Source organism: Heptranchias perlo, chromosome 3, assembly GCF_035084215.1.
Source record: "Heptranchias perlo isolate sHepPer1 chromosome 3, sHepPer1.hap1, whole genome shotgun sequence".
Taxonomy (NCBI): Eukaryota; Metazoa; Chordata; class Chondrichthyes; order Hexanchiformes; family Hexanchidae; genus Heptranchias; species Heptranchias perlo.
The window spans coordinates 17534416-17562162 of record NC_090327.1 but is presented as its reverse complement, the minus strand read 5'-3'; the positions used below and the strand labels follow the sequence as shown (position 1 = coordinate 17562162).

The window sequence follows — 27747 nt, the reverse complement described above, 5'->3', positions numbered from 1 at the left end:
GAGTTGCGAAGGAGACACCATGGTGACCTGCCTCGTTCAGAGGCACCGACTGTGTCTTTCCACCACTGGGAGCACGTGCCGGCTGCATGACATAGGTGCGACCAGTATCGTTAGCACCAGGGTCAAGGAGTCCACTCAAATAACTAAAATACTGCAAGCCTGGGGAGCAGGGTTAGTTTGCCGATGAGTTTTACTTAACTTAGCGCTCTTGTGAAGCGCCTTGTGTCATTTTACAACATAAGAAATATAAAGAAATAGGATCAGGAGTAGGCCATACGGCCCCTCATGCCTGCTCCATCATTCACTAAGCCATTGCTTATCTACCGTCATATCTTTTAATCTAAATTTCCCAATCTATCTTAATTGGCTTTGTTTAAATTTAAGACCCTAGTTTCGGACTTAACTACATCACTCTCTAACTCAATATGAAATTCTATCATATTATGATCACTCTGCCCCAGAGGATCCTTAACTATAAGATTACTAATTAACCCTACCTCATTGCACAATATTAGATCTAAAATAGCCTGTTCCCTAGTTGGTTCCTCGACATATTGTTCTAGAAAACAGTCTCGAATGTATTCCATGTATTCATCCTCCAAACAACCCCCACCAGCATTTTCTGCCCCTTGTTATTTCTTAGCTCCACCCATACTGATTCTACATCTTGGTTGTCTGAGCTAAGATCCTATCTTATTACTGCCTTTATCTCATCCTTTATTATCAGGGCTACCCCCCACCTTTTCCATTTTGCCTATCTTTTCTAAAAGTCAAGTACCTTGGAATATTTAGTTCCCAACCTTGGTCACCCCCTCAACCATGTCTCAGTAATGACTACTAGATCAAACCCATTTATCTCTATTTTTACTATTAATTCATTTATCTTGTTACGAATGCTTCGTGCATTCAAATAAAGCCCCTTTAATTTTAATTTTTTACTATTTTCCCAGATGTGACCTATGTTGTTGTTGTTTAAAAAAAGCATAATTAAAATAGGCTCCAAAGTGCCAGAAAATGCACCAAAAAAACCAAATTCTTCAGACGAATTGTTTCGTCCACAGATCACCATCTAGAAAATAAATCTCATGACTCACATCCTCCTTCAGTAATTTATAAATCTACCACTGCTGCAAACTCTATAATAAGAGTAATTGCAGTTTAAGTTATTACAAGCCCATATCCTTTTTTAATTCCCATCCATAGTTGCCCTTGAGAAGGTGGTGGTGGGCCTTCTTCTTGAACTGATGCAGTCCGTGTGGTGAAGGTGCTCCCACAGTGCTGTTCCAGGAGTTCCAGGATTTTGACCCAGCGACGATGAAGGAATGGCGATATGTGTCCAAGTCGGATGGTGTATGATTTGGAAGGGAACTTGGAGGTGATGGTGTTCCCATCCACCTGCTGCCAATGTCCTTCTAGGTGATGGAGGTCACAGATTTGGGAGGTGCTGCCAAAGAAGCCTTGATGACTTGGTGCAGTGCATCCAAAAGTTAGCCATCATGGTACGCCGGTAATGGATGGAGTGGATGTTTAGGCTGGTGGCTGGGTTGGCGATCTAGCTTACTGCTTTGTCCTGGATGGTGTTGAGCTTCTTGAGTGTAGCTGCACCCATCCAGTGAAGTGGAGAGTATTCCATCACACTCCTGACTTGTGCCTTGTATAGAATTACATAGAATTTCACAGCGCAGAAACAGGCCATTCGGCCCAACAGGTCTATGCTGGTGTTCATGTCACACAAGAGCCTCCTCCCACCTTACTTCATCTTACCCTATCAACATATTCCTTTCTCTGGCATGTACTTATCTAGCTTCCGCTTAAATGCATCAATGTTATTCTCCTCAACCACTCCACGTCGTAGCGAGTTCCTCATTCTCATCACTTTTGTCTTGCAGGTGGTGGAGAGAAAATAATGATGCCTTGTAGGATGTGGAGAGGCTTTGGAGAGTCAGGAGGTGAGCCACTTGCTGCAGAATTCCCATCCTCTGACTTTCTCTAGTAGCTCTCTCTCTCTCTATTTTATATATATATGCACACGCATACATATACATGTATACACACACACATATATATACATATATAACATACATGTATACATGGTATCAGCCGTGGCTCAGTTGCTAGCATTCTTGCCTCTGAGTCGGAAGGTTGTGGGTTCAAGTCCTAATCCAGAGACTTGAGCACAAAATCTAGGCTGAAACTCCAGTGCAGTACTGAGGGATTGGTGGAAGTAGAACCATAGAAAGTTACAGCACAGAAGGTGGCCATTGTATCTGTGCTGGCTGAAAAAGAGCTATCCATCTTAATCCCAATTTCCAGCACTTAGTCCATAGCCCTGTAGGTAGTACACATCCATGTACTTTTTAAATGAGTTGAGGGCTTCTGCCTCTACTCCCCTTTCAAGCAGTGAGTTCCAGATCCCCACCACCCTCTGGATGAAAAAATTTCTCCTCAGCTCCCCTCTAATCCTTCTACCAATTACTTTAAATCTATGCCCCCTAGTCAATGACCCCTCCATTAAGGGAAATAGGTCCTCCCAATCCACTCTATCTAGACCCCTCATAATTTTATATACCTCAATTAAATCACCCCTCAGCCTCCTCTGTTCCAATGAAAACAACACTAGCCTATCCAATCTTTCCTCAGAGCTGAAATTCTCCAGGCCTGGCAACATCCTCATAAATCTCCTCTCTACCCTCGAGTGCAATCACATCTTTCCTGTAATGTGGTGACCAGAACTGTACGCAGTACTCAAGCTGTGGCCTAACCAGTGTTTTATACAGTTCTAGCATAACCTCCTTGCTGTTATCTTCTATGCCTCGGCTAATAAAGGAAAGTATCCCATATGCCTTTTTAACCACTTTATCCACCTGTCCTGCTAGCTTCAGGGATCTGTGGACATGCAATCCAGGTCCCTCACTTCCGCTACACCTTTCAGTATCCTCCCATTTATTGTGTACTCCCTTGCCTTGTTTGCCCTCCCCAAATGTATTACCTCACACTTCTCCAGATTGAATTCCATTTGCCACTTTTCTGCCCACCTGACCAGTCCACTGATATCTTCCTGCAGTCTACAGCTTTCCTCCTCACTATCAATCACACGGCCAATTTTTGTATCATCTGCAAACTTCTTGATTATGCCCCTTACATTTAGGTCTAAATCATTTACATATACCACAAAAAGCAAGGGACCTAGTACTGAACCCTGTGGAACGCCACTGGAAACAGCCTTCCAGTCACAAAAACACTCGCCGACCATTACTCTTTGCTTCCTACCACTGAGCCAATTTTAGATCCAACTAGCCACTTTCCCTTGGATCCCATGGGCTTTTACTTTTTGAGAAAAACAAATAGGGTCATGGTGCAAAATAAAACTAAGATGACTAGCAATCTTAAAAAGACAAGTCTAAAGGCATTGTGTCTTAATGTGCGGAGTATTCGCAATAAGCTAGATGAATTAACAGCGCAGGTAGATATTAACGGTCATGATATAGTTGCGATTACGGAGACATGGCTGCAGGGTGACCAAGGATGGGAACTGAACATCCAGGGGTATTCAATATTTAGGAAGGACAGGCAAAATGGGAAAGGAGGTGGGTTAGCGTTGTTAGTAAAGGAGGAAATCAATGCAATAGTGAGGAAGGATGTTGGCTCAGAAAATCACGATGTGGAATCTGTAATGGGTGGAGCTAAGAAACACCAAAGGACAGAAAACATTGTTGGGGGTTGTCTATAGGCCCCCAAACAGTAGTGGAGATGTAAGGGAGGGCATTAAACAAGAAATTAGAGACGCATGCAAGAAGGGTACAACTATAATCATGGGTGACATTAATCTACATATAGATTGGTCAAACCAAATTAGCAATAATACTGTGGGGGAGGAATTACTGGAGTGTATACGTGATGGTTTTCTAGACCAATACGTTGAGGAACCAAATAGAGAACAGGCGATCCTAGACAGGGTATTGTGCAATGAGAAAGGATTAATTAACAATCTTGTTGTGCAGGGTCCCTTAGGGAAGAGTGACCATAACATGATAGAATTCCTCATTAAGATGGAGAGTGAAGTAGTTGAATCCGAAACTAGGGTCCTGAATCTAAATAAAGGAAATTACGAAAGTATGATGTGCGAGTTGGCGAGGATAGATTGGGGAACTTTACTAAAAGGGATGACAGTGGATAGGCAATGGCTAATATTTAAAGAACATGTGCAGGAATTACAACAATTATTCATTCCTGTCTGGCACAAAAATAAAACAGGAAAGGTGGCTCAACCGTGGCTTACAAAAGAAATTAGGGATAGTGTTAGATCCAAAGAGGAGACATATAAAATTGCCAGAAAAAGCAGCAAGTCTGAGGATTGGGAGCAGTTCAGAATTCAGCAAAGGAGGACAAAGAGATTGATTAAGAGGGGAAAAATAGAGTATGAGAGTAAACTAGCAGGGAACATAAAAACTGATTGTAAAAGCTTCTATAAATATGTAAAGAGAAAAAGATTAGTGAATGTAGGTCCCTTACAGTCAGAAATGGGGAAATTATAATGGGGAACAAAGAAATGGCAGAACAATTAAACACACACTTCTGTCTTCACAAAGGAGGACACAAATAACCTGCCAGAAATGTTAGGGAACCAAGGGTCTAGTGAGAGGGAGGAACTGAAGGAAATCAGTATTAGTAAAAAAAAATGGTGCTAGGGAAATTAATGGGGCTAAAGGCTGACAATTCCCCAGGGCCTGATAATCTACATTCTAGAGTACTAAAGGAAGTGGCCCTGGAAATAGTGGATGCGTTGGTGACCATCTTCCAAAATTCTATAGACTCTGGAACAGTTCCTAGAGATTGGAGGGTGGCAAATGTAACCCCACTGTTGAAAAGAGGAGGGAGAGAAAAAATAGGGAATTACAGACCAGTTAGTCTAACATCAGTAGTGGGGAAAATGCTAGAATCTATTATAAAAGATGTGATAACAGAACACTTGGAAGGCATTAACAGGATTGGGTAAAGTCAGCATGCATTTATGAAAGGGAAATCATGCTTAACAAATCCACTGGAATTTTTTGAGGATATAACTAGTAGAATATTTAGGGGAGAACCAGTGGATGTGGTGTATTGGATTTTCAGAAGGCTTTTGATAAGGTCCCACACAAGAGGTTAGTGTGCAAAATTAAAGCACATGGGATTGGGGGGAATGTACTGGCATGGATTAAGAATTGGTTGACAGACAGAGTAGGAATAAACGGGTCTTTTTCCGGGTGGCAGGCAGTGACTAGTGGGGTACCGCAGGGATCAGTGCTTGGGCCCCAGCTATTCACAATATATATCAATGATTTGGAGGAGGGAACGGAATGTAACATTTCCAAGTTTGCAGATGACACAAAGCTGGGGTGGAATGTGAGCTGTGAGGAGGCTGCAAAGAGGCTCCAATGTGATTTAGACAAGTTGGGTGAGTGGGCAAGAACATGGCAGATGCAGTATAACATGGATAAATGTGAGGTTATCCACTTTGGTTGTAAAACAGAAAGGCAGATTATTATCTGAATGGTGATAGATTGGGAAAAGGGGAGGTGCAACGAGACCTGGGTGTCCTTGTACACAGTTGCTGAAAGCGAGCATTCAGGTACAGCAAGCAGTTAGGAAGGTGAATGTTATGGGTTTTTTTTATTCGTTCATGGGATGTGGGCGTCGCTGGCGAGGCCAGCATTTATTGCCCATCCCTAATTGCCCTTGAGAAGGAGCAGGGATGTCTTACTGCAGTTATATAGGGCCTTGGTGAGACCACATCAGGAGTATTGTGTGTAATTTTGGTCTCCTTATCTGAGGAAGGATGTCCTTGCCATGGAGGGAGTGCAACGAAGGTTTACCAGACTGATTCCTGGGATGGCAGAACAGACGTATGAGGAGAGATTGGGTCGACTAGGCCTATATTCACTAGAGTTTAGAAGAATGAGAGGTGATCTCATCGAAACATAGAAAATTCTAACAAGACTAGACAGACTAGATGCAGGGAGGATGTTCCCGATGGCTGGGGAGTCCAGCACCACAGGTCACAGTCTCAGCATACGGGGTATGCCATTTAGAACCGAGATGAGGAGAAATTTCTTCACTCGGAGGGTGATGAGCCTGTGGAATTCTCTACCACAGAAGGCAGTGGAGGCCAAGTCATTAGATGTATTCAAGAAGGAGATAGATATCTTTCTTAATGCTAAAGGGATCAAGGGATATGGGGAAAAAGCGGGAACAGGGTACTGAGTTAGACGATCAGCCATGATTATTTTGAATGGCGGAGCAAGCCCGAAGGGCCAAATGGCCTACTCTTTCTCCTATTTTCTATGTTTCTATGTTTCTGGCCAGTCTGCCATATGGGACCTTGTCAAGAGCCTTGCTAAAACCCATCAAATGCGCTACACTCATTGACCCTCCTTGCTACCTCCTCAAAAAATTCAATCAAGATAGTCAAACACGACCTTCCCTTAACAAATCTATGCTGACTGTCCTTGATTAATCCGTGCCTTTCTAAATGACAATTAATACTGTCCCTCAGAATTGTTTCCAATAATTTGCCCATCACCGAGATAAGATTTACTGGCCTGTAATTACTCGGTCTATCCTTTTCTCCCTTTTTAAACAACGGTATAACATTAGCAGTTCTCCAATCCTCCAGCACCACACCTGTAGCCAGAAAAGATTTGAAAATGATGGTCAGATGGAAGTACTGTCTGTTGGATGTGATGTTAAACTGAGACAACGTCTGCCCTCTCAGGTGGACGTAAAAGATCCCATAGCACTTTTCAAAGAAGAGCAGAGGAGTTCTCCCTGGTGTCCTGACCAATATTTATCCCTCAACCAACATCTCTAAAAAAAAGATTTTACGGGCGTTATCACATTGCTGTTTGTGGGAGCTTGCTGTGCGCAAATTGGCTGCTGCATTTCCTACAACAGTGATAACCCTTCAAAAAAGTACTTAATTGGCTGTAAAACGCTTTGGGATATCCTGAGGCTGTGAAAGGCGCTATATAAAGCAAAGTTCTTTCTTTCCTCATATATATATATATATATATACACACACATACTCACACATATATAGTCATTTGTAAATAATTTTACAACACCAAGTTATAGTCCAGCAATTTTATTTTAAATTCACAAGCTTTCGGAGACTTCCTCCTTCCTCAGGTAAATGTTTCAGGAGCTCCTTAAAGCCTACGCATTTATACATATAGAACAATACATGGTGTTTACAGACTGCCCCTGCAACTGCCCGTTGCCAAGGCAATCACCGTGTTCAGACAGAGAGGTGTCACCTGCAGAACCCCCGGATACACATTCAACAAAAAAACAAACAGGGAAAAAAAACAGAGAAAAAAAAAACAGAGAGAGGCAGAAACATCTGGAAGGCAGAGAGAGCCAGCAAATGACCCATTATATTAAAAACAGATAACATTTGTTCGCTGGTGGGGTAACGTGTAGCGTGACATGAACCCAAGATCCCGGTTGAGGCCGTCCTCATGGGTGCGGAACTTGGCTATCAATTTCTGCTCGACGATTTTGCGTTGTCGTGTGTCTCGAAGGCCGCCTTGGAGTACGCTTACCCGAAGGTCGGTGGATGAATGTCCATGACTGCTGAAGTGTTCCCCGACTGGGAGGGAACCCTCCTGTTTGGCGATTGTTGCGCGGTGTCCGTTCATCCGTTGTCGCAGCGTCTGCATGGTCTCGCCAATGTACCATGCTCTGGGGCATCCTTTCCTGCAACGTATGAGGTAGACAACGTTGGCCGAGTCACAGGAGTATGAACCATGCACCTGGTGGGTGGTGTCCTCTTGTGTGATGGTGGTATCTGTGTCGATGATCTGGCATGTCTTGCAGAGGTTACCGTGGCAGGGTAACCTCTGCAAGACATCACCGGCATCTCCACATCATATATAGTCATACTATAGATATACACATATATGTAATATATATAGAGACAGCATATATGTGTATGATATCGCTATATCAACATAGCAATGCAATATATAAACTATTTTATATGTAATATATGTATATATGAATGCATGTTTATATGATATATGTGTATCAGATACAGCCAGTTAGGCTGTAAATGCATGTGATGGGCTCTATGCGCCGTTCTGAGTTTGATTGCAGGTCCTGTGCGCCAGGCTGTGCAGTGGCTGAGTGATTGCATCGATTCCCATCTCCTCACGGTTACCGGGCGCTTCGTCGCCATGTTGCTGTCAGGCGTTTTCCGCTCTGCCGTCTCACACTCGGTAAGGTTTGAATGTTTGTTAAATCATTGCCGGTCTTTCCATCCGAATGGGATGAGGGAAGGCAACCTGTTTGAAAACGAACGAGTTAATGCCGCTTGTGGGCCTTGGCCTCGATGTCCTTGTCCAGACCTGACCGTGAGAGTTATCATGGCGGCGGTTCGACTTTCGGCAGGGAGACCGAGTCTCCCCCGCCCCCGCCGAGCGCTGCAAGTTCGTGGGCATTAGCTTTTTTTTACGGCATTTATTTATAACTATTCATATTCCTAATTGCCTCTTTATTCAATGGGGGTTTAATGAGTTACACTATGCAATTTGTTCAGTAACCGCAGGAACTGACCACAACGGGTCAATAACCCCAATTTTATTTGATTTAATGTAGTTTAGGAATTTCAAATGTGAGTTGATACTCTCTGTATCTCCACCTCCTTTGATTTACAGTGTAGTTTACCTTCTCTAACCCAGACGCCCTCCCAATGTCTCCTCCTTTGGCTAGGTATCCATAAAATCCCAAACCTCTGTGAAATGTTTTGGATTTTATTTCTGTTTAAAGGTATAGTATAAATGCTAGTTGTTGTAGTGGTCAATTGGCTTTTTACATAGCTGAGGACCTTAAAGGAGTTATTTTTGCTTTGATTTGTGAATATTTAACTGCTCTTGTAATTCTGTTCTGAATTATTCAATGCTTTAAGAATATGGTTCTAGAATTTCTCAGTGAACTTGATTTAAAAACTTGTAATCATTGGCAATCAATTAGTGTCACTAGAGGTGGTTCTCATTTAATTTTAGTTTAGGGAGAGCCAGTGCCGAATTGACCTCTATGCATTCCTTTTATATTGTCCTTTCACTCCATTCTCGTGAAGGCCTGTTGGAAACTTAGAACATAAGAAAGAAATAGAAAAGGAAATCCAAACTGTTTTGGATTTACAGAAGACCCGGTCTCTCTCATCCAAATTGGACTCCAATGGGTCTACAGGATAGCATAAGGGTATAACATAATTATACATAATTTTTTGAATACCCCAAAAATTGGATGTGATGAGTGTAGGGTTTATTAAAAAATTAGCTGAAAATTTGTTCTGGATGTGAGTGACATTGGCAAGGCCTCATTTATTGCCCATCCTGAATCGCCCTGAGAATATAGTAGTGGACCGTCTCCTTGAACTGCTGCAGTTCTTGTGGGGATGGTACTCCCACAATGGTGTCAGATAGGGAATTCCAGGGATCATGAAGGAACAGTGATATATGTCCAAGTCAAGATGGTGTGTGACTTAAAGGGAACTTGGAGATGATGGTGTTCCCAAGAGGTTACTGCTCTTGTCCTTCTTGGTGATAGAAATTGCAGGTTAAGGAGGTGCTGCTGAAGTAACCTTGGTGAGTTACCGCAATGCATCCTGTTGATTGTACATACTGCAGCCATAGTAGACTTGTGGGGCACTGATCAAGTGAACTGCACTGTCCTGGATGGTGTCTAGCTTCTTGAGTGTTGTTGCAGCTGCACCCATCATGGTGATTTGTGGGCATTCCATCACATTCTTGACTTCTTCGTCACCTGACGAAGGAGAAAGCCTCCGAAAGCTTGTGATTTTCAAATAAAACTGTTGGACTATATCCTGGTGTTGTAAGATTCCTTACATTTGTACACTCCAGTCCATCACCGGCATCTCCACATCATTCTTGACTTGAGCCTTGTAGATGGTGGATAGGTGGCTTTGAGAGATCAAAAGGTGAGACACTCATTGTAGTCTGCCCAGCCTCTGTCCTGCATTTGCACCCACATTGTAATGGCTGGTCCAGTTAAGTTCTGATCAATGGTAAACCCTCACCCCCTTCCCCCACCCCCAAACTAAATATTGGGAAGACTGAAGTCATTGTCTTCGGTCCCTGCCACCGACTCCATCCCTTTCCCTGGCCACTGTCTGAGGCTGAACCAGACTGTCCGCAACCTAGGCGTCCTATTTGAACCTGGGTTGAGCTTCCGACCACACATCCGCTCAATCACCAAGACCACCTACTTCCACCTGCGTAACATCGCCCGTCGCTGCCCCTGCCTCAGCTCATCTGTTGCTGGAAATCCTCATCTATGCCTTTGTTACCTCTAGATTTGACTATTCCAATGCTCTCCTGGCTGCCTCCCATCTTCCACCCTCCATTAAATTTCAGCACATCCAAAACTCTGCTGCCCGTATCCTAACTCGCACAAAGTCCCGTTCACCCATCACCCCTGTGCTAGCTGACCCACATTGGCTCCCGGTCTCGGAAAGCCTCAATTTTAAAAATTCTCGTCCATGTTTTCAAATCCCTCCATGACCTCACCCCTTTCTATCTCTGTAATCTCCTCCAGCCCTACAACCCTTCGAGATCTCTGCGCTCCTCCAATTCTTGCCTTTTGCACATCCCCGATTTTAATTGCTCCACCATTGATGGCCGTGCCTTCAGCTGCTTAGGCCCTGAGCTCTGGAATTCCCTCCCTAAACCTCTTCACCTCTCTACCTCTCTCTCCTCCTTTAAGACGCTCCTTAAAACCTACCTCTTTGACCAAGCTTTTGTTCATTTGTCCTGATATCTCCTTATGCAGCTCGGTGTCAAATTTTGTTTGAAAATCGTTTCTGTGAAGCGCCTTGGGAATTTTTACTACGTTAAAGGTGCTATATAAATGTTATTGTTGATGGTATGGGATTCCGCGATGTTGGTGCTGCTGAAGGTCAAGGGGAGATGCCTGGACTTTCACTTGTTTGAGGTGGTCATTATCTCGCACTTGTCGGTCCAGGCCTGGATATTAGCCAGGTGGTGCTGTAGGTTGGCATGGGCTGCTTCATTATTTGAGGAGTGGTAAATGGAACTGATCACTGGAATCATCAGCAAACAGCCTGACTCCTCACTTTATGACGGAGAGAAGGTAGTTGCTGAAGCAGTTGGAGATGATTGGGCTGAGAATACTCCCTGAGGAACACCTTCAGGGATGTTACGGGATTGCAATGACAGCCATCTTCCTTTTGTGTCTAGTATGAGGGTTATCCCTCATTTGACCCCATTGACCCTTGGTGCCATGTTTAGATGAATGCTGCCATCATATGGAGGGCAACCAATCTCGCCTTTCCTCTGGCATTCAGTTCTTGTGTCTCTGGATCAAGGCTTTGATGAGGTCTGGAGCTGAGCGGGTCTGGTGTAACCCAAACTGAACGTCAGTGAGCACGTTATTTGGCGTTGCTTGATGGCATTATTGATGACTCCTTCCATCATTTTACTGATGATTGGGAAGAGGCTGGTAGGGTGGTTATTGGCCGAGTTAGATTTATCCTATTTGTTGTGATCATGGGTGATCGTCCATATTTTCAGGTAGATGCTAATGTCATAGCTGTACTGGAACAGCTTGGCTAGGGGAGTGACTAGCTCTGGTGCACAGGTCTTCACTCAACTGGGATGTTGTCATGGCCCATAGTCTTGTTCTGTCCATTGCACTCATCTGCTTTCTAAGGTGGCATGGAATGAACTTAACTGTCTAGACACTGGCATCTATGATGGTGGAGTGCTTGGGAGGAAGTGGAGTAGGATTGTCCACTCGGCATTTTTGGCTGAAGACACTTGTAAACACTTTAGCCTTGTCACTTGCACTCGTGTGCTGGGCTCCACCATGGTTAAGGCGGGGATGTTCATGAAGGCTCCTCCTGTTCGTTGCGTGGTTGTTCTTGATTGATTGTGGTAGAGCTACAGAACTTTGCTCTGATCCATTGGTTGTTGGACTTATCTCTGTCCGTAGTCTGCTAATTTTGGTGTTTAGCATACAGGTAGTCCTGTGTTGTAACTTCACTAGGATGGTACTTCATTCTAATGTATGCATGGTGCTGCTTCTGGCATGCACTTCTGCAATCCCCATTGAACCAGTGTTGGTCTCCTGACTTGACACTGATCAAGGAGTGAGAGATGTCCCAGGTGAGGAGGTTATAGATTGTGGTGGTATACAGTTCTGCTGCTGATGGCCCATAGTGCATCATGGATGCCCGGTTTTGGACAGCTAGATCTGTCCTTAGTCAGTTCAGTTTGATGGTGAAGAGGTAGAACTGGGTGTCGTCAACATGCATGTGCATACTGACCCCATGTTTTAAGATGATGACGCCAAGTGACAGTATGTAGATAAAGAGGGGTAATGGTGTGGGGAAGAGGAGGGGCCAAGGAGGGGTAGTGATGTGGGGATAGAAAGAGAAGCCATTGTTGGAAATGCTCTGGTTACGATTCGATAGGTTTGAATGGAGCCAAGCGAGGGATTGGAATTCAAAAGTGAGGATGTGATGCTTCAGTTGTACAGGGCCCTGGTCAGTCTCCATCTGGAATACGGCATTCAGTTTTGCGCATTGAAGCTCAAGAAAGATATATTAGCCTTGGAGGGGGTACAGTGCAGATTCACCAGAATGATACCAGAGCTTAAAGGGTTTAATTATAAGGACAGGTTGCATAAACTTGGCTTGTATTCCTTTGAGTGTAGAAAGTTAAGGGGTGATCTAATCGGAGTGTTTAAAATGATAAAGGGATTCGATAAGATAGATAAACAGAAACTATTTCCTCTGGTGGGTGAATCAAGAACAAGAGGGTATAATAAAATTAGAGCTAGGCCATTTAGGAGTGAAATCAGGAAGCATTTTTTCATGCAAAGGGTCTGGAAATCTGGAACTCACTGCTCCGAAAGGATGTGGTTGTGGATGCAATTGAAATTTTTAAGACAGATCGATAGATTTTTGTTGGAGTTGAGGTACAGGTCATCCATGATCTAACTGATTTGGCGGAACAGGCACTTGGGGGCTGAATGGCCTACTCCTGTTCTTATGAGGGTAGACCCAGTGAGCTGGACGACGGAGGAGAGGCGTTGGAGGAGGATGATGTAGTTGACTGTGTCAAAGGCTGCAGAGAGGTTGAGGAGGGATAGGGCACAGTGTCATTTATGACTTTGATTAGGGTCGCAGGGGAAGAATCCTGATTGGAGAGATTCAAACATCGCGGTGTGGGAATGATGGGCACGAATTCAGGAGGATAACATGTAAAAGGACTTTGAAGAGATATGAGATGTTGGAGATGGGGCAGTAGTTTGTGAGGACAAAGGTAGGTTTTTTGAGAGGGTGATGGTGGTGGTTTTGAAAGGGAGGGTAGCAGTACCTGAGGAGAGGGAACCATTTACAATGTCTGCTAGCACGGAGACCAGGAAGGGGAGTTGGGTAGTCAGCAATTTAGTGGGAATGTTGTCAAGGGAGCAAAGGGTGGGTCTTGTGGACAAGATGAGCTTGGAGAGGGCATGAGGGGAGATAGAGAAACTAGAGAAAGATGCAGTTCAGGGCTAGGGCAGGGGAGCCTTGGGGTAACTTTGGCGTGGTGGGCAAGGGGAATATGGCAGAGGTATTTGACCAGATGGTCTCAATCTTGATGACAAAAGAAGCTTCTTGCACTTCTTATTGGAGATGAGGGGTTTAAGGAGACAGATGGTAGTGTTTCTCGAGTTGCCAGTTGTGGACACGGCTTTTCTAGGAGTAGGTTTTCAAATCTCAGTGTTTTGCATTTTAAGGTTGAGGAGCTGAGTCCTGCACCCTGCATTTTGCTGTCTTTGCCCTCCAGGATGATCCTGGAGTAGTGGGTGGTTTTGACAGAGAAGAGTGAGGCCCATTAGTGCTTAATGTGATCCAGCCAGATCAGATGATGGATGGCTGAGCCAGTTGAGTGCCAGATATGCTCAAGTTCACCCTCTTTAGACATGAGGGAGTGAAGATGGGGTACATACCGGGGCAATGACCAGGGTGGGAGAGAGTAAGGCTTTTACTGGGGGCATCAAAGGTGGAGAAGAGGGAGTGGTTGAGCAGATAGACAGCTGTAGAAGTTTAACGGAGGGCCATAGGCTAGACAGTTAGGAGTGTGAAAGGGCAGTTGCAAGTGACTTGGGAGAGAGTTCATTCCAGGAGCAGCAGCAGAAGGAAGGGGGTCTGGGCTTCTGAGTGGGGAGAATACACGTGGTTGGAGATGGCCTTGTCTGATCGAGGCTATGTGAGATTGTACGATCGATGGACCTTGCTGTTTGCAAATTCATTATACTTCAAAAATCAATTCATTAGCTGGAAGGGATGTAAAAGGCACTATGTAAGTGCCAACTTTTTTTGTTATTTATTGTTTTATCTTCTAGAAGGTAATTTTTGTCCAGACAGAATATCCACAATATTAACATTTTATACTTGTGACTGCTGTTTTTGAGGTTTGCATCCTCAGTTTTTCCGATGCACCAAGGCTGCATTCAAAGTAATTTAGTTGCAAAAGTTGTGTTTAGAAAAAGAGGCCTCTATAGGATTGTGATTGTTGTAGAGCAGTGGTGGTCTGTAAATAAAGCCTAATTTTGCATTTATGGCTGCAACACCAGTTTCCACTCCACAGCTGTAGAAATTGTACCATTTAAATTGTGGAGTGGGATTTCTACTGCATCCAGATCAATTTTAAAACAAATATGCATACACATGTTTGCTATGTATGATTGTTAGGGAATTGTAAGCAGAAACTATTTAGTGGGGTTACTACATTTCCCACTACCTGAGAAGGTTTATACGGGCCAATGACAGTGCAACAACAGCTTTAAAGGGCACAGAGTACTTCAGTGTTTTTGGATGCCTTTGCCTTCAGTGGCAACATTTACATTTACTGTCTGAGGTCAGGTCATGTCATTGTATAAATCACTTTGGTGTTCTGCACCGCAAGCAGTGGTAGGAGCACCAATTCATTCCCAGCCTTAACCGTCTCCTTTTCACCATGGACGTCCAGTCCATCTACACCTCCATCCCTAACTGGGACGGCCTGCAGGCCCTCCGCTTCTTCCTTGAACCGAGGCCCAACCAGTCCCCATCCACCACCACCCTCCTCCACCTGGCTGAACACATGAGCATAAAAACAAGAACAAGGAACAGGAGTAGGCCATATGGCCCCTTGAGCTTGCTCTGCCATTCAGTAAGATCATGGCTGATCTTCGACTTCAACTCTGCTTTCCTGCCCGATCCCCATATCCCTTGATTCCCCTAGAGTCCAAAAATCTATCCATCTCAGCCTTGAATATACTCAATGACTCTGCATCCACATCCTTCTGTGGTAGAGAATTCCAAAGATTCACCACCTTCTGAGTGAAGAAATTCCTCCTCATCTCAGTCCTATATCCCGCTACAAAAGGACATAATAATAAGAATAAAACCGGACGGACCACCCGGCATTGGTCCATTAGGCACCAGACACAAAGGCAAACCAAGCCCAGTCGACCCTGCAAAGTCCTCCTCACCAACATCTGGGGACTTGTGCCAAAATTGGGAGAGGTGTCCCACAGACTCGTCAAGCCTGACATAACCATACTCACAGAATCATACCTTTCAGCCAACGTCCCAGGCTCCTCCGTCACCAGCCCTGGGTATGTCCTGTCCACCGGCAGGACAGACCCACCAGAAGTGGTGGCACAGTGGTATACATTCAGGGGGGAGTGGCCCTGGGAGTCCTCAACATTGACTCCGGGCCCCATGAAGTCTCATGGCATCAGGTCAAATATAGGCTAGGAAACTTCCTGCTGATTATCACCTACTGCCCTCCCTCAGCTGATGAATCAGTACTCCTCCATGAGCACCATTTGGAGGGAGCACTGAAGGTAGCAAGGGCACAGAATGTACTCTGGGGGGGCTTCAATGTCCATCACCAAGCATTGTTCGGTAGCACCACTACTGACTGAGCTGGCTGAGTCCTGAAGGACATAGCTGCCAGACTGGGCCTGCGGCAGGTGGTGAGAGAAACAAAACAAGGAAAAAATCTACTTGATCTTGTTTTCACCAATCTACCTGTTGCAGATGCATATGTCCATGATAGTATTGGTAGGATGACCACCATGCAGTCCTTGTGGAGACGAAGTCCCTTCTTCACACTGACTATACCATCCATAGCGTTGTGCGGCACTAGCACCGTGCTAAATGGAATAGATTCAGAACAGATCTAGCAGCTCAAAACTGGGCATCCATGAGGCGCTGTGGGCCATCAGCAGCACAGAATTGTATTCCAGCACAATCTTAAACCTCATGGCCCGGCACATCCCTCACTCTACCATTACCATCAAGCCAGGGGATCAACCCTGGTTCATTGAGGAGTATAGAAGAGCATGCTAGGAGCAGCACCAGGTGTACCCAAAAATGAGGTGCCAACCTGGTGAAGCTACAATACATGCTAAACAGCGGAAGCAACATGCTATAGGCAGAGCTAAGCGATCCCACAACCAACAGATCAGATGAAAGCTCTGCAGTCCTGCCACATCCAGTTGTGAATGTTGGTGGACAATTAAGCAACTAACGGGAGGAGGAGGCTCTGTGAACACCCCCATCCTCAATGATGTGGAGATGCCGGTGATGGACTGGGGTTGACAATTGTAAACAATTTTACAACACCAAGTTATATTGCAACAATTTTATTTTAAAATTCACAAGCTTTCGGAGGCTTCCTCCTTCCTCAGGTGAATGTCAAGAAATCCTCGAACCTGCGAGAGGTTCGAGGATTTCTTGACATTCACCTGAGGAAGGAGGAAGCCTCCGAAAGCTTGTGAATTTTAAAATAAAATTGTTGCAATATAACTTGGTGTTGAGGATTGTAAACAATTTTACAATGATGGCAGAGCCCAGCACGCAAGTGCAAAAGACAAGGCTGAAGCATTTGCAACCATCTTCAGCCATAAGTGCTGAGTGGATGATCCACCTCTCCCTCCTCCCGAGATCCCCAAAATCACAGAAGCCAGTCTTCGGCCAATTCAATTCACTCCACCTGACGTCAAAAAACGGCTGAGTGCACTGGACACAGCAAAGTCTATGGGCCCCGACAACATCCCTGTTGTAGTGCTGAAGACTTGTGCTCCAGAACTAGCCGCGCCTCTAGCCAAGCTGTTCCAGTACAGCTACAACACTGGCATCTACCCAACAAAGTGTAAAATTGCCCAGGTATGTCCTGTCCACAACAAGCAGGACAAATCCAATCCAGCCAATTACCGCCCCATCAGTCTTCTCTCAATCATCAGCAAAGTGATGGAAGGTGCTGTCAACAGTGCTATCAAGTGGCACTTAGTCACCAATAACCTGCTCACCGATGCTCAGTTTGGGTTTGACCGAGTGTGGCATCAAGGAGCCCTAGTAAAATTGAAGTCATTGGGAATCGGGGAAAACTCTCCAGTGGCTGGAATCATACCTAGCACAAACGGAGATGGTAGTGGTTGTTGGAGGCCAATCATCTCAGCCCCAGGACATTGCTGCAAGAGTTCCTCAGGGCAGTGTCCTAGGCCCAACCATCTTCAGCTGCTTCATCAACGACCTTCCCTCCATCATAAGGTCAGAAGTGGGGATGTTCGCTGATGATTGCACAGTGTTGAGTTCCATTCACAACCCCTCAGGTAATGAAGCAGTCCATGCCCGCATTCAGCAAGACCTGGATAACGTCCAGGCTTAGGCTGATAAGTGGCAAGTAATATTTGTGCCAGGCAATGACCATCTCCAACAAGAGAGAGTCTAACCACCTCCCCTTGACATTCAACGGTATTACCATTGCCAAATCCCCCCACCATTAACATTGTGGGGGTCATTATTGGCCAGAAATTTAACTGGACCAGCCACATAAATACTGTGGCTACAAGAGCAGGTGAGAGGCTGAGTATTCTGCGGCGAGTGACTCACCACCTGACTCCCCAAAGTGTTTCCACCATCTACGAGGCGCAAGTCAGGAATGTGACGGAGTACTCTCCACTTGCTTGGATAAGTGCAGCTCCAGCAACACTCGAGAAGCTCGACATCATCCAGGACAAAGCAGCCCACTTAATTGGCACCCCTTCCACCACTTTAAACGTTCACTCTCTCCACCATTGGCTACTGTGGCTGCATGTGTACCATCTACAGGATGCACTGCAGCAACTCGCCAAGACTTCGACAGCACCTCCCAAACCCGTGACATCTACCACCTAGAATGACCAGGGCAGTGGGCACATGGGAACACCATCACTGTCACACACCACCCTGACTTGGAAGTATATCGCTGTTTCTTCATCGTCGCTAGGTCAAAATCCTGGAACTCCCTACCTAACAACACAGTGGGAGTACCTTCACCACACAGACTGTGGCAGTTCAAGAAGGCAGCTCACCACCACCTTCTCAAGGGCAATTAGTGATGGGCAATAAATGTTGGCCTTGCCAGCGACGCCCACATCCCATGAATGAATTTTTAAAAATGGCCGACCCCTTATCCTGAGACTGTACCCCCTTGTTCTAGACTCCAGCCAGGGGAAACAGCCCCTCAGCATCTACCCTGTCAAGCCCTCTAAGAATTTTATTTTTCAATGAGATCACCTCTCACTCTTCTAAACTCCAAAGAATATAGGCCGATTTTACTCAATCTCTCCTCATCGGACAACCCTCTCATCCCAGGAATCAATTTAGTGAACCTTCGTTGCACCGCTTTTGATGCAGTATATCCTTCCTTAGGTAAGGAGACCAAAACTGTACACAGTACTCCAGGTGTGGTCTCACCAAAGCCATATACAATTGTAGCAAGACTTCCTTACACTTGTATTCCACCCCCCTTGCTATAAAGGCCAACACACTATTTGCCTTCCTAATTGCTTGCTGTACCTGCATGTTAACTTTCTGTGTTTCGTCAAATCTCTCTGAACACCAACATTTAATATTTTTTCACTATTTAAAAAATATTCTGCTTGTCTATTCTTCCTACCAAAGTGAATAATCTCTCATTTCCCCACATTATACTCCACCTGCCACCTTCTTGCCCACTCACTTAACTCATTTGTTCTTGCGTTGAACAACTTCTCCTTTGACTCCACTCACTTCCTCCAAATAAAATGTGTCGCTATGGGAACCCATATGGGTCCTAGCTATGCCTGCCTTTTTGTGGGATATATGGAATGTTCCTTGTTCTAGTCCTACTCGGGTCCCCTCTCCTCTCTTTCCGGTACATTGATGAGAGTGTCAGTGCCATTTCCTGCCCTCTCCCCGAACTAGAACATTTCATCAACTTTGCTTCCAATTTCCACCTTTCCCTCGCCTTCACGTGGTCCATCTTTGACCTTTCCCTTCCCTGACATCTCTATCTCCATTTCTGGGGATAGGCTGTCAACCAATATCTATTATAAGTCCACCGACTCTTACAGCTACCTTGATTACACTTCCTTCCACCCTATTCCCATCTCCCAGTTTCTCCGTCGCCGTCGCTTCTGTCCTGACTATGCCACCTTCCACACCAGTGCTTCCGATGTGTCTTCCTTTTTCCTGTACAGAGGATTCGCCTCCACTGTAGTTGACAGGGCCATAAGAAATGGGAGCAGGAGTAGGCCATTTGGCCCTTAATGAGATCATGGCTGATCTGATTTTTATCTCAACTCCACTTTCCCGCCTTTTCCCTATATCCTTTGATTCCCTTGTTGATCAAGAATTTGTCTAACTCAGCCTTGAATGTATTCAATGACTCAGCCTCCACAGCTTTTCGGGGTAAAGAATTCCAAAGATTCACGACCCTCTGGGAGAAGAAATTCCTCCTCATTTCCGTCTTAAACTGGCGACCTCTCATTCTGAGACTATGCCCCTGGTTTTAGATTCCCCTATGAGGGGTAACGTCCTCTCAGCATCTACCCTTTCGAATCCCCTCAGAATCTTGTATGTTTCAATAAGATCTCTTCTCATTCTTCTAAACTCCAACGAGTATAGACCCAACCTGTTCAATCTTTCCTCATAAGACAACCCTTCCATACCCAGAATCAACCTAGTGAACCTTCTCTGAACTGCCTCCAATGCAAGTATGTCCTTCCTTAAATAAGGGCACCAGAACTGTATGCAGTACTCCAGTTGTGGTCTCACCAGCACCCTGTACAGTTGTAGCATGACTTCCCTGCTTTTATACTCCATCCCTCTAGAAATAAAGGCCAATATTCCATTTGCCTTCCGGATTACCTGCTGCCCCTGTATGTTGACTTCTTGTGTTTCATGTACGAGGACGCCCAGATCCCTCTGTACCGCAGCATTTTGTAGTATTTCTCCATTCAAATAATATTTTGCTTTTTTATTTTATTTTTCCTCCCAAAGTGGATGACTTCACATTTTCCCACATTATATTCCATCTGCCAAATTTTTGCCCGTTCGCTTAACCAGTCAATATCCCTTTGTGTCCACATTGCAACTTGCTTTTCCACCGATCTTTGTATCATCAGCAAATTTGGCCACAAGACACTCTGTTCCTTCATCCAAGTCATTGATATATATTGTAAATAGTTGAGGCCCCAGCACTGATCCCTGCGGCACCCCACTAGTTACAGATTGCCATTTTGGAAATGACACTTTTATCCTGACTCTTTGTTTTCTGTTAGTTAGCCAATCCTCTATCCGTGCCAGTATATTACCCCCAACACCATGAGCACTTATTTTGTGCAGTAAACTTTTATGTGGCACCTCGATAGTGCCCGTCCCATTTCCCGCACTTATGCCCTAACCCTTCCCCTCCCTCCCTCCCAGAACCATGATAGGATTTCCCTTGTCCTCACCTTCCACCCCACCAGCCTCCACATTCAGGTATCATCTTGTGCCATTTCCACCACCTCCAGCGCGATGCCATCACCAAACACATTTTCCCCTTCCCTCCCTTTTCAGCATTTCAAAGGGACCGCTGCCTCCACGACACCCTGATCCAGTCTTCCATCACCCCCAACACCCGCTCTCTTCCCCATGGCACCTTCCCAAGTGAGCATAGGAGATGCAACACCTCCTCTGTCTCCAACATCCAGTGCCCCAAACAGTCCTTCTAGGTGAAACAGTGATTTACTTGTACTTCTTTCAATTTAGTATACTGTATTTGCTGCTCACAATGCGGTCTCCTCTACTTTGAGGAGACCAAACGCAGATTGGGTGATCACTTTGCTGAATACCTCCACTCAGCCCACAAGCGTGACCCTGACCTGCCAGTTGCTTGCCATTTTAATTCCCCGTCCCACTCCCACTCTGACCTCGGCCTCTTACACTCTTCCAATGAAGCTCAATGGAAGCTCGAGGAACAGCACCTCTGCTTTCGATTAGGCACTTTACAACCTTCTGGACTCCACATTGATTTCAATAACTTCAGATCATAACCACTGCTCCAATTTTTTCGGACAGCAAGTGCTGGTAATGGTTCTGATGTCGCCATTTACAGCTCCTCTAGACCCATCTTTTGTTTCTTTACTTGTCCCATTACCACCCTCCCTGTCTTGCACCATCATCCCTTTTGTCATTTAATCACTCCTGCCCTCCACCCTATCACAGACCTTCCCTTTTGTTCTTCCCCCTGCCTTTCCCTGGCTCTGTACTTACTTAAAAACGGTTTAATCAAGGACAACAATGACTTGCATTTATATATTGTATTATGTACACAAATCGTTGAAGTTGGCAGAGCAGCTTGAGAAAGCAGTTAAAAAAGCATTCAGGATCCTGGGCTTTATAAATAGAGGCATAGAGTACAAAAGTATGGAAGTCACGATGAACCTTTATAAAACACTGGTTCGGCCACAACTGGGATATTGTGTCCAGTTCTGGGCACCACAATTTGGGAAAGATGTGAAGGCCTTAGAGAGGGTGCAGAAGAGATTTACTAGAATGATTCCAGGGATGAGGGACTTTAGTTACATGGAAAGACTGGAGAAGCTGGGGTTGTTCTCCTTGGAACAGAAAAGGTAGCGAGGAGATTTGGTAGAGGTATTCAAAATCATGAAGGGTCTAGACAGAGTAGATAGAGAGAAACTTTTCCCATTGGTGGAAGGGTCAAGAACCAGAAGGCATAGATTTAAGGTGATTGGCAAAAGAACAAAAGGTGACGTGAGGAAAAACTTCTTTAACACAGCGAGTGGTTAGGATCTGGAATGCACTGCCGGAGCGGGTGGTGGAGGCAGATTCAATCATGGCCTTTAGAAGGGAACTGGATAAGTACATGAAAGGAAAAAATTTGCAGGACTATGGGTTAGAGTGGGGGAGTGGGACTAGCAGGAATACTCATGCATAGAGCCGGCACGGACTCAATGGGCTGAATGGCCTCCTTTCATGCTGCAACCTTTCTATGATTCTATAGCGCCTTTAACATAGTAAAACGTCCCAAGGCATTTCACAGGAGCGATTAGTTCCAGTTCTGGCAAAGGGTCATCGACCTGAAACGTCAACTCTTTTTTTTTTCCCACAGATGCTGCCTGACTTAGGAACATAGGAACAGGAGTAGGCCATTCAGCCCCTTGTGCCTGCTCTGCCATTTGATAAGATCATGGCTGATCTGTGATCTAACTCCATATACCTGCCTTTGGCCCATATCCTTAATATGTTTGGTTGCCGAAAAGCTATCTATCTCAGATTTAAATTTAGCAATTGAGCTAGTATCAGTTGCCATTTGCGGAAGAGAGTTCCAAACTTCTATCACCTTTTGTGTGTAGAAATGTTTTCTAATCTCACTCCTGAAAGGTCTGGCTCTAATTTTTAGACTGTGCCCCTTACTCCTAGAATCCCCATCCAGCGGAAATAGTTTCTCTCTATCCACCCTATCTGTTCCCCTTAATATCTTAAACTTCGATCAGATCACCCCTTAATCTTCTAAACTCTAGAGAATACCACCCCAATTTGTGTAATCTCTCCTCGTAATTAAACCCTTGAAGTCCGGGTATCATTCTGGTAAACCTACGCTGCACTCCCTCCAAGGCCAGTATGTCCTTCCGAAGGTGCGGTGCCCAGAACTGCTCACAGTACTCCAGATGCAGTCTAACCAGACTTGCTTGAGTATTTCCAGCATTTTCTGTTTTTATTGCACCGATTCATTTACTTGGCTTTATTGGTTATATTTCTTTCCTGCCAAATCTGAAAGGTAATTTACTGATTTAATCTCTTGTGGCGAGTCTGTTTGAGTTATTTTTGAACAGTGCTGTTGTCAGTGTTCACGTTCTTGTCAACCTGTTGGGAAGTTTCTTAGTTTTGGTAAAAACGGCCTCTGGAACCAAAGTTTTCTTGTAGACATTCGCAGCAGTTTCTGTACTCATAAATAACTGTATAATACATCTTCAAAGGTGAAATACATGTCCACCACCACTAGATTGGTCTTGAGTTACACTCGGAAGAATCCTGAAACCTTTAGTCTGATAGTAGTGTCACATCCTCTGTTGCGAGAGGATGTGCACTTTTTGAAATTCCAGTTCAGGAACCAGTTGTCACAAGCTTAGCATGAACAGCTGTCGGTTATGGCTGAAGGTCCTAAATTGAAGGATTTAATGCAGAGACAGCAACCCCACCACCACCACCACCACTACAAAATATCAAGTTTTTAGTGAAGAAGCATATTGCTATGTTAAAAGGTGCGAAGTGAGAGAAAGCAACTTTTAAACTGTGCCATGACCATATTCAGACCTCAGTTGTCTTGAATTCAAAATTTATAAAGCATGGTTGGTAAAATAGAAAATTGTGCATTACAATCTGTTGTGTAGGTATACACACCAACAGATGAGCATGAGTATTAAAAATTTGGTGTATTTATATTGAGCATGACTGTCCTTCCCCCCCCCCCCCTTAAGATAAGAGTAAGAACAGAAAAAAAAATTGAGTCTTTTGCAGTTTGCACTAATGCTGCTTTGAAAACCACAGCTACGAATCCTCTCGTGGAGGATTGAGAATGTGAACTGTGCCCTGCCTTTCGATGATGTACGAAGCAAGAATCCAGTGTGCTACCCTGTCCTTCTGCCCCCTATTTTTATTTTGTGCTTGTGTGTTATATTTTATTTACAGGAAAAGATTAGTTATTGTCTATCATGCCTTGTAACTCTACTCACATAATGAATGAGGAAACCCGGCTGTAATCTGCTCAGGCTACCAACTTTCAAAATGTTGGCCTTTGTGAGGTTAAAAGTGCTTCTGAGTTTTTAAAAAAATGCTATTGGCAAATTATAGGTAGAATTATAACATTTCCCCCCCCCCCCCCCCTCCAAAACCAACGGTAAACTTAATCATGTAACTTCCTTTTAATGCTTGCTTGTTAATATTTGAATCATGAAATGATCTGTGCATTTGTAATGTCTGCAAAAGTGGATTTTAAAACATTTTCAAATTTAATCGTGTCTCTTACGAACTGCTGTAATTATGCTGGCAAGTGACATCTGAGGTCAGGCCATTAGCCTTTAGTAGTGGTTCTGGATCAGCCACTTTAAAAATGACCTAAAATGATTTGACATTGACCACAATATTTCTGTTCCTGATGTTGGTCTGAAAATTTTAACCTTTTTATTCTTGCATTCTAGGTGAGACAGATCCGTTATATACAAAGGACAGCAAAGTGTGCAGGAGGAGGTGGTGCAGCCTCGTTTGTGGTAAGCAAATAGTGCACAATATAGAAACATATATTTAAAAACAAAGTTGAAATCTTATAAATATGTTTTTAATTTAATTATTTTTTAGTTGGATTAACTTGATGCAGTGGTTACAACTCTGCTTTCACCTCTGGTACCTGGGTTTGACTCCAGGTACTAAAGGTGATCGTTCGAAAGTTCTCTCTCTCTCTCTCTGAGTCTTAAATAAGAGCAGTTTAGGGCAGGCTCAGCCCACATTCTAGTGGGTACACATTAATGGTACTATTGGCCATATTGAGTGTAATTGGCAATAAAATGGAAATATTTAGTGTTACATTGTTGTACTGGGGCTGGTTTTGAAGCACATCACTGGAGTAGTGTAGCAGCAACTATAGCCTGCAAATAGTATTGCATTTAAAATAGTAAATGGAAGTAGAGAAATTCCACAATTAACCCTCTTTGTGCAAAATCATGTCATTTATAGTGACAATCAAATTTTCAGAAACACAGCATTGCAAGGGTTTCCAAAGGGTTATTGGTGAAAACGTAACCCTTTCCTACCTTTGCTTCCCTGTGGCACTGCAAAAGCAGACAGCGGCAACCAAAAAATATGGTCTGCTTGCCACTTTACATAGAGAGAGAGACCACTAATGAAGTGAATTTGAGAGGAGAGTCCACCTGTCATTGAAATCACTGATTTAACCATCCACTCAGCATTGTTTTGGGGGGATTTTGTTTTTATTGAATGCTGTAATGTCTGCCTTGTGGTTCAATTTACCAGTCATAGAGCATGATTATTGTATCCAGCTCACACATTTACGACAAGCAGCCTTTGTATGGACGGTATTTAAACTGAGGTCAGTTGGGAGACCATTTAACTACTGTTTGCTACACATGAGATGAATGGGTTTTTCAATATGCTTTTGTACATTGTAGAAGTATTAGCAATCCATGAACGACGACATAACTGAAAAAATACTTCAGCTGTCATGTATTGAGTAGTCACTTGCACTTGTGATTTCATGTAAAGAATAATGTAAAAATTATTTCAAAAGCATAGAAAAATGTTTTTCAAATCCTTGTAAGGTGCCTTAAGGGATTGCATCTAGAATAGAACGATCTGTGGAACTTGCACTCTGTGACTCTTTCAGGATATTTTTGAAAGCAGCATGTGACTTGGCAAAGAAATGTAAGATCTGGGTTAGAATGGTAATCACTGTCAAACTGATTAAAGTCTGCAGCTTTGTGATCTGAAAATTATTACTGACCAGTATAAAGATTATTAGATTGCTAAATGGAAATGCATTTTTTAAAATTGTAGTCTTGAGCTTATCTTCAGATCTAGATAAGATGAAATCATGGTAAGAACTGCTATGTGGTGTAATTTCTACAAGGTTTGTGATGGCTACCGTAGACAAATGCTGCATTTATCTAACCGCATCAGCACTACTACAAGGCAAATTTGGCAGCACTTTTGCTTGCAGAGGTGGAAAGTCCCACCTGAAGAATCTCAGCTGGCTGTAGAGGCTAGAAATGTTGCTTGCTACCTTGTATTGACTTTCCCACATATACAAGCTTCTGGAATACTTTTTTTTGCTGCAGGTACTCGCCTGCAATATACATCAAACTGATTCCATAGCATAAGGTGACACAGCCTATTCAGAATTAACTTCTACTTAAAACTGTCACTTATAAACATCATAGTAGGTACAGCACAGGAGGAGGCCATTCGCACCATCGTGCCTGTGCCGGCTCTTTGAAAGCTATCCAATTACTCCCATTGTCCTGTAAAAATTTTTTCCCTTCAAGTATTTATCCAATTCCCTTTTGAAAGTTACTATTGAATCTGCTTCCACCACCTTTTCAGGCAGTGCATTCCAGATGATTACAACTCATTGCGTTAAAAAAATGTTCCTTCATATCAACTATGGCTCTTTTGCCAATCACTTTAATCCTGTGCCTCTGTTTACTGACCCTTCTGCCACTAGAAACAGTTTCTCCTTATTTACTCTATCAAAACCATTCATGATTTTGAACACCTCCATCAAATCTCCCCTTGACCTTCTGTGTTCTAAGGAGAACAACCCCAACTTCTCCAGTCTCTCCACATAACTGAGGTCCCTATCAAGGGGAACTGATAGGATAGAGAGAGAGAAACTATTTCTGCTGGTTGGGGAGTTTAGGACTAAGGGACATAGCCTAAAAATTAGGGCTAAGACTTTCAGGAGTGAAGTTAGGAAACACTTCTACACACAAAGGGTGGTAGAAGTTTGGAACCCTCTTCCGCAAACGGCAGTTGATGCTAGCTCAATTGTTAATTTTAAATCTAAGATTGATAATACTTTTGGTTAACAAAAATCTAAGGGATATGGGGCTAAGGCGGCTATTTGGAGTTAGGTCACTGATCAGCCATAATCTCATTAAATGGCAGAACAGGTTCGAGGGGCTAAATGGCTTACTCCTGTGTTCCCTCATCCCTGGTACCATTCTAGTAAATCTCTTCTGCACACTCTGCAAGGCCTTGACATCCTTCCTAAAGTGTGGTGCCCAGAATTAAACGCAATATTCCAGCTGAGGCCTAACCAGTTGTTTTATGTAGGTTTAGCATAACTTCCTTACTTTTGTACTCTATGCCTCTATTAATGAAGTCCAGGATCCCATATGCTTTTTTAATAGCCTCTCTCAACTTGTCCTGCCACCTTCAAAGATTTATGTACATACACCCCCAGGTGTCTCTGTTCCTGCATCCCCTTTAAAATTGTACCATTTACTTTGTATTGCTTCTCCTCATTCTTCCTACCAAAATGCATCACTTCACACTTCTCATCTGCCATGTATCTGCCCATTTCACCAGTCTGTCCATATCCTCCTGAAGTCTGTTACTATCCTCCACATTGTTTACTACATTTGAGTTTTGTGTCATCTACAAACATTGAAATTATATGCTCTATACCCAAGTCCAGGTCATTAATATATATCAAAAAGAGCAGAGGTTCTAAACATGATCCCTGGGGAAGACCACTATATACTTCCCTCTAGTCTGAAAAACAACCGTTCACCAATACTCTCTGCCTTCTGTCCCTTAGCCAATTTTGTATCCACACTACCACTATCCCTTTAATTCCG

At 44.0% G+C, this 27747-nt stretch overlaps 1 protein-coding gene and 1 long non-coding RNA gene across 3 annotated transcripts in view; one reads left to right on the top strand and one right to left on the bottom strand.

Annotated features, from left to right (window-relative positions):
- Positions 1-7536: 7536 nt before the first annotated feature.
- LOC137310704 (uncharacterized) overlaps positions 7537-27747 on the bottom strand; it is a 56432-nt gene continuing 36221 nt past the window's right edge. The window contains exon 3 of one of the 2 annotated variants that reach the window (XR_010960144.1): positions 7537-8324. This is a non-coding gene — a long non-coding RNA (uncharacterized lncRNA). Of the gene's footprint in view, positions 8325-9918; positions 9966-27747 lie in introns of those variants that run through there. The other variant, XR_010960142.1, reaches the window with a different exon arrangement.
- The window catches only part of ndufv2 (NADH:ubiquinone oxidoreductase core subunit V2), a 44392-nt gene continuing 24795 nt past the window's right edge, over positions 8151-27747 (top strand). The window contains exons 1-2 of the mRNA XM_067978381.1: positions 8151-8258; positions 24574-24642. Coding sequence (XP_067834482.1) covers positions 8217-8258; positions 24574-24642 — 111 coding nt within the window. The 5' untranslated portion in view covers positions 8151-8216. The remainder of the gene's footprint in view (positions 8259-24573; positions 24643-27747) is intronic.